This window comes from Tyto alba, unplaced genomic scaffold, assembly GCF_018691265.1.
Source record: "Tyto alba isolate M040663 unplaced genomic scaffold, T.alba_DEE_v4.0 Super-Scaffold_2, whole genome shotgun sequence".
NCBI lineage: Eukaryota > Metazoa > Chordata > Aves > Strigiformes > Tytonidae > Tyto > Tyto alba.
Genome location: NW_024881282.1, coordinates 15430846 through 15439891, shown reverse-complemented (window position 1 = coordinate 15439891; position 9046 = coordinate 15430846). Strand labels below are relative to the sequence as shown.

General features: G+C 38.2%; 1 protein-coding gene across 1 annotated transcript; it reads left to right on the top strand.

The window, feature by feature from the left end:
- The first annotated feature begins 1550 nt into the window (after nt 1-1550).
- LOC104368303 (matrix metalloproteinase-27) lies at nt 1551-8762 on the top strand. Its single transcript, XM_032991173.1, has 10 exons — nt 1551-1810; nt 2169-2407; nt 3010-3158; nt 3256-3384; nt 5095-5256; nt 5429-5552; nt 6261-6391; nt 6606-6765; nt 8247-8350; nt 8554-8762. The coding sequence occupies exons 1-10, from the start codon at nt 1652-1654 to the stop codon at nt 8652-8654; spliced, it is 1458 nt and encodes a 485-aa protein (XP_032847064.1). The 5' UTR covers nt 1551-1651; the 3' UTR covers nt 8655-8762.
- Nucleotides 8763-9046: the final 284 nt, after the last annotated feature.

Here is a 9046-nt window from a genome sequence, read left to right as displayed (position 1 = left end):
GTGGGGATCTGATGGTCAACAACAGTAGGGAAAAAAGATAATCACGTCTCAGTTCATATCAAATCTGCTCATAGTGCTGCCTTGATTTTTAACATAATTAAATTCATTTAAACCAAAACATGTTCTCCAAAAATGTGTTGTAGTGCCATTGGAAAATATGTTTGGTGCAAAAGCCACTGAACAGGTGTTTGTCTTTTGTGACCTATGGCATGTATATAGTCAGATGATAACACCATCGTCATCCCTTGTAGATTTAAAACCTGTGAGACAAGTAAATGCAACCATTTAAAAACACAAGACAGATCTCAAAAAAGTAAGTCTCTACTTCTGGATAAACAGACATGTCATTTCCAGTATCAGTTCAGTCAAGCTCTATCTGAGAAAATTTGTTGTCACAGTTTACACCTCAGTTACAGAACTGAATGACATCCAGGCCTCACAGGTCTCTTACCTTACAATATAATGACATTAAAAGCAAATTAAGGGAAGGGCTTGGAGGTTTTTTTGTTTGTGGTAGCTGAGAAATGCCATTAACACAGAAGTTTAACTAACAAGGCTACATTGTGAAATTTGGGCTAGAAAATTCGTCATTAACGCCTCCAACGGGAGAAAAGTTGGCTACAAGTGACTGCAAAAAAGCCAAAAACAAGGAAGCAAGGATTTCCCAAAAAAAGCCACAGTCCAACATGAGGGTATTTCTTAAAGCTGTTTTGTAAAAATTGGGTATGTGCTGTCAGAACTCCTCTGAGGTGCCGAACACCTTCACCTCCCATTGCTGCCAGTGGAAGAGGAAGGTGTTTGTCCAGCACAGGGTGAAATCCCATAATTTGTCACAGCTTGTGTGAGCTTTGAAACTTCCTTTATTCTGAATTACTTAAGACAGGAAATAATCATATCCCCTGTGGCTAATGTGGTTAAACTGAAGAAACCTTTTGTGATGAAATGGTAGATAGCTAGCTAGCTGGATAGATAGATAAGATAAATGCAGGGAAAGATATATGATTATTCACATCCTTTAGGCTGGAATTGTAGGGTAAAATCTTTTCTGATTATGTATAGCTTGATTCCATCAGTATCCTTTAAAGGAAACACACCCTTTCAAGGAGTTGCAGGGAAGAGGTGGAGAGTGATTTGAGGTTGTTATCCATTTTCCAAAACACCCAGTCTCACTTTATGGATCAATTTAAAAAGAAAACTTTCTGCTTACAGTTATTTCTCCCAAAGTTCTAACTTTTTTGGATGGGATTCATATCTGGTGCATGACTCCCATTTTTTAGGATGAGAATGGTTAAGAGTCTCTGTACATTTGGTGTCCCCATTTCACACAGCTGGGTTGGGACAACTGAAGATGTTTTGTGTTTGTCCACCATTTCATCTGTCATGAAATTGCTCAGATTCACTAAAAATGAGTGTAAAATAACTAAAATTGAGTGCTAGTTGTGAAATGGTAGCCAAGAAGCTTAGGACTATTCAAATACTAACTGACTTCAGATGTCTGTGAAATAAGATGGGTTTGATTAAGTTTTATTGTGTCAGCCAGCACAATGTTATAGGATGTGTGGAGGTAATCAGAGCATGATAAACTCTGAGTCAGTCCACAGCTGACTCTGCAAAGCACTCCTTAACCGTACAAACTGGGACGCAAGAGGGGATGCACATAGAGCAGAAAGCAGACTGCTCTCCTACTAGGACAGACATGAGAGTAAGAATGAAGGATCTTTCACTTTTGCTTTTAATGTGTGCAGCTGTTTCTAACGCTCTTCCTGTCCACCCAGAGAAAAACAACAGAGAAGATGCAAAGCTTGTACAGGTAACTACATTGTCCATATCTAAGATTTATTGAACCCTCTCTTCTTAGACATAATCTGCATGTTCCAGCTACACAGTAGTTTGCTGTCTTTCTGAGATAATACTATTACACAGAACTCTGTTGCCCAAACTTTTGTAAAGTAGGATAAATATGTACTAACTAGAAATATCAAGTAAATAAGTCAGGGACAATGTTGTCTGTTTCTGTTCAGTTACGATCCTCAGGAAAGCATCTGTTGTGCTTCAAAATCACTGGCAGATGGCTTTGCCAGCAAAGTACACAAAGAATATCAGTCCTAAGGTATTTGTTTAAGAAACAGATCAAAATGTGAAATGTGGTTACTTTATTTTTTCACTAGGACTATTTAAATAAATTCTATGCTGTTGAGACAGATCCAAATCAACTTGGATGGAAAATAAATGCTGAATCCACAGCTGAAAAACTTCAGAAAATGCAACAATTTTTTGGTTTGAAAGTGACTGGAAAACCAGATACTGAGACATTGGAAATGATGAAGAAACCCAGGTGTGGAGTTCCTGATGTGGGTCTCTATGGTGTTACTCTGCCAGGGTGGAAAAAAACCAAGCTGACATACAGGTAGAATTTCAATAATTACCTTATGAGTTTAAATTTTGGTTTTGTGATTACCCACAGTTGTTATATATAAATATAACTTCTATTGCAATTGTTTTCAGTTGGGAATACAAAAATGTTTGTCTTTCCCCAACTGTTAGCTATGCATATTCCTGAGAGGAATTTCTGAGGGGTATTTTAGATTTTCTGAGTCAACCACAAAATTCTGCCTGTCATGTATCACTCCTGAAAAATATTCTGTGAGCCAAACAGAAATATCAACTGCACCCTGTACAAGCCCCATTATCTTCAAAATTTGCTAAGACCAACAGTTTAGTAGTCACAGAAACCTGAGGAGACAACTTTCCTCATGCTCAAGAGACAAACTCCTGGCTAAGGGCCATTTTAAGAAAAACTGATATCATGTACACAATTATTATTATTATGAAAAAGACATTTTGGACAGTTATCACATTCATCAAACTCACTCAATCCAAGATGAATCTTGGGAGCTATTGGATTACCAGTTAAATTGCTTCTTATACATCTGTTCATCATTTTAGCAATATTAAATAAATTCTTTCTGCAAACACTAAGTATTATTACTTGAACCCTCATAACCATAGAATTGTGAACCACACACCAGATATGAGCAAAGAGGATGTGGACAAAGCAATCCAGAAGGCATTTAAACTGTGGAGCACTGTTACCCCACTGACTTTCACTCATATTCATGAGGAAATAGCGGATATAATGATTGCTTTTGGGACCAAAGGTAATACATTGACTGTATACCAATGGTAATATGAATTAAAAGATCTTCCAATACTCACAACATAAACTCAATGTTGTCTCAACATCATATTATTTAGCTCATGGACATTGCCCTCGTTATTTTGATGGCCCCCTTGGTGTCCTTGCTCATGCCTTTCCACCTGGCAATGGTTTTGGTGGTGATGTGCACTTTGATGAGGATGAAGATTGGACCACAGGATCTGCCGGTAGGTAAAAAATGTTTCTGAAGTGCTATGCAGATGGGTAATCTTTGTGATTATATTTAAGTGAAGGACTAAACTGAGATGAAACACAGCATCTCAGATGATGTCTCCACCACCTAAAAAACACTACAGCCACCAGTGACAATGAAGAATCTTCACTAATAATATCAAGATAGGTCCAACTATAGGCTGCTATAACTTTACTCTGCATTCAGGCTAGGATGAGCATGAAAGTGTTCTCCAAGTGCTTTCATCTGCCTGGCAGCAGCTGGAAGTCTGAACATGCTGTTCAGGCCACCCATGGGCTGAGATGCAGTGTGTAGAGCTGACATCAGATATGTGCTGACGGGCCAGAAGAGAGGGGAACACTGAGTGCTCAACGATCTGGCTGGGACCCATATGCACGCCTCAGCCCCCTCCCGTCCACCTCCACGCTGGCCATACAGAACATACTGCCTCTGACAGATCCATCAGTAGATGGGCACATTACCCTGCTGGATTTTGGGCCCTTTTTCTCATCCAGTTTTTGGTATGGAAAACTGTGGAGGACAACTGCAGCAGGAGAGTTAAGGTCACTCTGCAAGAAAAGCAAGGAGCTAACAAACAGGAAGGTGCCGTAAGAGCTCTGCATCAGCAGGAGAGGTGTGAGCTTATTGTGGTGGGAAAAAAAAAAAAAGGAGTGAAGGGTAGACATGTCATGCTGATAAAATGTAACATTTTCCCCACACTGGGACTGAATGGGTCAACCCCAGTTTTTCTGCTGTTCCTCAACAGCATAGTTCCAGTGGCCAGGCATTGCAGAACTCGTTGGAGAGCTTGGAGGACTCGTGAGAGGGGAGGACTGGAAATACATGTGGAAAAATTGAGCCTTTGTTTGTTGTTTTGAGCAATGGATATCTTGGCTTCAGCCAGCCTTTCTTAGGCAATCGATGACCAGTCCCCTGCTCTGCCATGGACTTGTGATCTTCATTAAGTCTGTTGATATTGCTGGCTCTTGCTCTACAGGGAAGACAACCATTCTTCCCTAATTCAGAAAGGTGTGTTTCTTGGAGGGATGCATGTTGAAAGAAATTCCATTTTTATCCATTTACCATGTTAACGTATTTCATTGGGAATGATCATGCATAAGCATAATATTTTAAAAATATATTTTATTTGACAAGGTTATGAAGAAATCATAAGCTTTAAAGTCCTAATGATAAAAAGGTAAATCATTCTGCTAATATATTTTTCCTTGTCTTTTCATGATCTCACCTTTCTTTCTCAGGTTTATAGGAGGAAAGGTGACACATAGAGTGACACTTTGGTACCTCAAGTGATCATGGAGTGCCTCATCCTATCCTTGCCCTGAAGAGCTGTTAGTTTGATCTGACTCACTATCATCTAACCTGTTCTAGCTCAGCCAGGAAACCCTGCCAGGACATTCCTCAGAGCTACACCCACACTCACCTCCAGACATCTACTCATACCACACACATCCCTTCAGTAGCTAACAGAAAGAACAGCAGGAAAGAGGGCCAAAAGTCACTCCATTCTAGTGGGGAAAGAACAGAACCTTATCCTATACAAAAAATATATTTATGTATATGCATACTCCAGTGAATTTCAATATACTGTATGAAAACTATCACTGAGCAATAGCTGTGCTGTGTGCATATTAGCCATTTGCAGACCAAAATTAGACCAATCTCTGCTCTCTATCTATATTCGAAGGTTTCAACCTGTTCCTTGTTGCTGCTCATGAGTTTGGCCATGCCCTGGGTCTCTCTCATTCTAATGACCAGAGAGCTTTGATGTTCCCCAATTATGCCTACGTCAGCCCCAGTGAATTTCCCCTCTCTCCAGATGATATAAGCGGCATTCAATCCATTTATGGTAAGTAAAGTCCATGGCTTAAAAGAAGAAATAAGAAGGAGAAAAATTATCTCTTTCACAAAGTTTCACCATAAAAATAATTGCATTCTCATAATATCAAAAATGCATTTATATGTGAAAACCCTAATGTGTCTACAAATTTGGTGTATTATTTCTAAAATACCTCCCTCAGGATCTCCACCAAATGACCCAGATAAAAGGCCAGACACCCCTACCTCACCTAAAACCTGTGGCTCCCAGATGTCTTTTGGTGCTATAACTACACTCCGACGAGAAGTCATTTTTCTAAAGGGCAGGTAAATATTCATATGACATTTGTCTCTGTGAGGCTCATTTTTGCTTGATTTCTACAAAGACCATATAGTTTGGTGGTTCACATGATTATAGGATTTATAATGAGACAAATGGATAGATTTCAGTTCATGGAAATAAAACTTCTAGCAAATATAAGTTATGAATATTTTTACAGGATCCCCTGAAAAAACATGCCTCATTATTTTTTCAGGAAAACATCTCAGTCCTAATTAAGCTTTATTCCCAAATGTATAGATGGTTACACCAAGTAGTGACATGACTAAATGCTGCAAATATTTCCTAAGAAATTAGTATGTTCTAACATATAGTTGGGCCAATCTCTTTTCCAGTCACCTATGCAAGGACAAAGTCATCCAGGTAAGTCATCCAGGGAATAGCTTACAGTCAGGCTCATCTGGGACCCTATAACTCTCTTGCTATATGGTACAGGAACAACCTGAAAATTTCAGCTGCTTGTAGCTGATCTCATTAATTAATCAGTACCAATGAGAAGGGTAATTCCAGAAAGAAGCCAAAATAAAAAAACCCTCACTTCCCACTAAGGGGAGTGTTTTCCTTTCTGACACATGGACCCAGGTATCTTCACTGACAAGAAAGAGCTTGTAAGTCACAACATTATTCAAATTCTTGTGCATATATAGAAATGTATGTCGTCTATTATTTACTACAAAACCTGTTTTATATTTCAGGCACTTATGGCGAGTCTATCCTGATAACTCAGAAGCTGAACGTGAATTAATTTCTACCTTCTGGCCAACTCTGCCACCTGGTATTGAAGCTGTGTATGAGAACACGAAAGATCAGATACTGTTTTTCAAAGGTGAAGTATGAGATTTTCTTTAAATTTTTCTTACTTTTTGTTAGAAGGTGGGAAGGAGGAAGGATAGTTACAAGTGCATAAAATTCACTTTTCAAATAAATAAAAAAAAAATGCAAGGATTTCTTCTTGTTTTCCTACAACTGAAACAAACGACATGAATTTTTATTTCAGCATCTGAAAATCAATAGTGAATTTTTTTTTCTTTTTTTAACAGGCAATAAATTCTGGGTTATCAGCGGCTATCAGGTGTTGCTTGGTTATCCAAAGAATATCAACACACTGGGCTTCCCTAAAGGTGTCAAGAAAATTGATGCAGCTGTTTGTAACAAATACACAGGGAAAACATACTTTTTCATAGGTGACAAGTATTGGAGGTAAAAAAAATTGACAAATGTTTTTTTATAATTGACTCCAATATAATCTGAATACAATTAAACTTGTCCATGTGATAAAAAGAACCATTAGGTAACCATATGTAACTAGGTAATGGCTCCGGCACAGGGAGAAGAACACAGCTTTGACTCCTGAGAGCTTAAGGGTGTCCTGAAATGGGTGTTCAAGATATAGAGCTATTTTGATGCATTATACCTGGAAGCTGAAAAAATTTCAGCATGTAGAGAATTTTTACAAATACAATAGGGGAAAGTATCTCTAGAAAATAAAGATCTGAAAGCTAACCCACTTCAGCAGAAGGCTGGCTGGGATGGCTTGTAGAGGATTTCTATGATTTCTGAAAAGTCCTGGATTATTTTAACTCTTTTAGAGAGATAGAAGCGATAGTTCGTTTTCCTTTCTTTGCCTGGTTGGCACTGGATTTGCAACATGCTTCTAAATCTATCCCCAAGTTGACATGAGTGATTTCTGATACCCAAATACCAGGCAAACAGAAGCAAAAAGCTTTGAGAAGCTGATAGATTCCTCCTGTGTTCAAGAACAGCTGCTGTAAAGTCCTTCTGCAGGCAAACAGGATCATGAGTGGGTCAAACAGACTATCGTGACTAACTGTGGGGTTCTTCAGTGAGACATACAAGGTCAGCTGGATTTTGAGCTGAATGTCATTTCCTGTCATTTGTTTTTGATAGTTTTGGAAAAAGTATTTACAATATCTTGCATTGTTATTTTACTGCCTTGGTCACAAGACAAAGGCATGCAAGAAACCCACATTTTTTTATGTAGTAATTCATTCTCTTGGTTTCATGTCCCTGTGAAAAGTATTTACTGTATCCAAGGAGAAGTAAAACAAAGGCTTGTTTGTTTGGTTTTTTGTTTATTTTCCTGAGAGGGTTCCTCAAATCTTGAGGAACTTTTTAGGTCCTCCTTTCAGCCCCCAAATTCAGCCCCATCTCATAAAAATAGTCCTGGCTCAGTAGGTACAACTTGATTGTATTAGAAATAAGTCAGCTTCCTTTTCTCCATCTACATCTGCCAGCTTGTAGATGACCATGTACAGTATCAGATCAAAGTCTAAGAAGATTTTTAAAATCATGCAATAAATATGTGCAGTCGCTATAGCAGGAATCAACCCAGCTGGTTTCCATGTGCTGCCTGTCACACTGCTGTCATTAAAGGGGGTAAATCTAACCCTGCTAACCTAAAAATGCAAGTCTCCCTTCAGTCTGTTTCGCTCCAGATGCTCCTCTGAAGCTGTGCCTGTCTTCATCAGTAAACAAGCAGCCACCTCATGGAAAACAGGATGGCCAGCGTCCCACAGACATTTGTGCAAGTGGATAACTTTGTAACCCCAGTGAAATCAGTCAAACTACAGATGGTGGACACCTTTCAGCAGCTGCTTAATTCTTTGCAGATTTGATGTCTAAACTCTGTAAAACTACATGTCTTCCTTCATATGATTTAGGTTTGATGAGAACAGCCAGTCCATGGAAAAGGGCTATCCTAGACAGACAGTTGATGACTTTCCAGGAATTAGCCAGAAGGTTGACGCTGTTTTCCAACAGAAAGGTAAATTAAATGAGCTTTTAAGTAAAATCAGTTAACTTGTAAAAAACATAAATTCTGGAGTTATGATGAATTATTGCTATATCCTGCAGAAGATAGAATTGAAGAGATATTCTCCTGTGTGTACAAAGATGAAGTTCCCCACTTTGTCAGAATGAAGCTACTTCTTGTATCCATAACATAAAGCTTTACTTTTTTATTTCCAGGATTATTCTACTTCTTCCATGGATCAAAGCAGTGGGAGTTCGACCCTATTGCTGAAAAAGTTATCCGTGAAATGAAGAGTAACAGCTGGTTTAACTGCTAATGTCATATAACTTTCTTATACACAGCAAATGAGAATTAAAATAATTACAGATTTCTCAAAGGTTGTTCATATATACAATATTATACAGAATAGGCAACAGGACTAGTTTTCATATATGTCTACTATTTTAATAAATTAGCATGTTGGTTCTAATTGTATCTCCAACAGCTAGAACAAAAGTGCATTTTTTCCCCTGATTAAGTGTAATATGTCCAACATAACTTATTATTTTATACTCCAGATAGATTTTCAAATATTTTGGCAATAAACAGTTTTAGGTTGATGTCAACTATTTTCTATTTCATCTGTTGAAGGCATTCTATATTTCTGAGGTGTGAAGGACTGACTTCAGATTAATATGCTAATATCCTTCCAATATACAATGTTCATAT

Bases quoted from the DNA above. Each gene is read 5' to 3' on its own strand.
- LOC104368303 (XM_032991173.1), top strand. From the start codon at position 1,652: ATGCACATAGAGCAGAAAGCAGACTGCTCTCCTACTAGGACAGACATG. The intron at 3,159-3,255 runs GTAATACATTGA...CATATTATTTAG, and splicing joins GATTGCTTTTGGGACCAAAG to CTCATGGACATTGCCCTCGT. The intron at 3,385-5,094 runs GTAGGTAAAAAA...CTATATTCGAAG, and splicing joins TTGGACCACAGGATCTGCCG to GTTTCAACCTGTTCCTTGTT.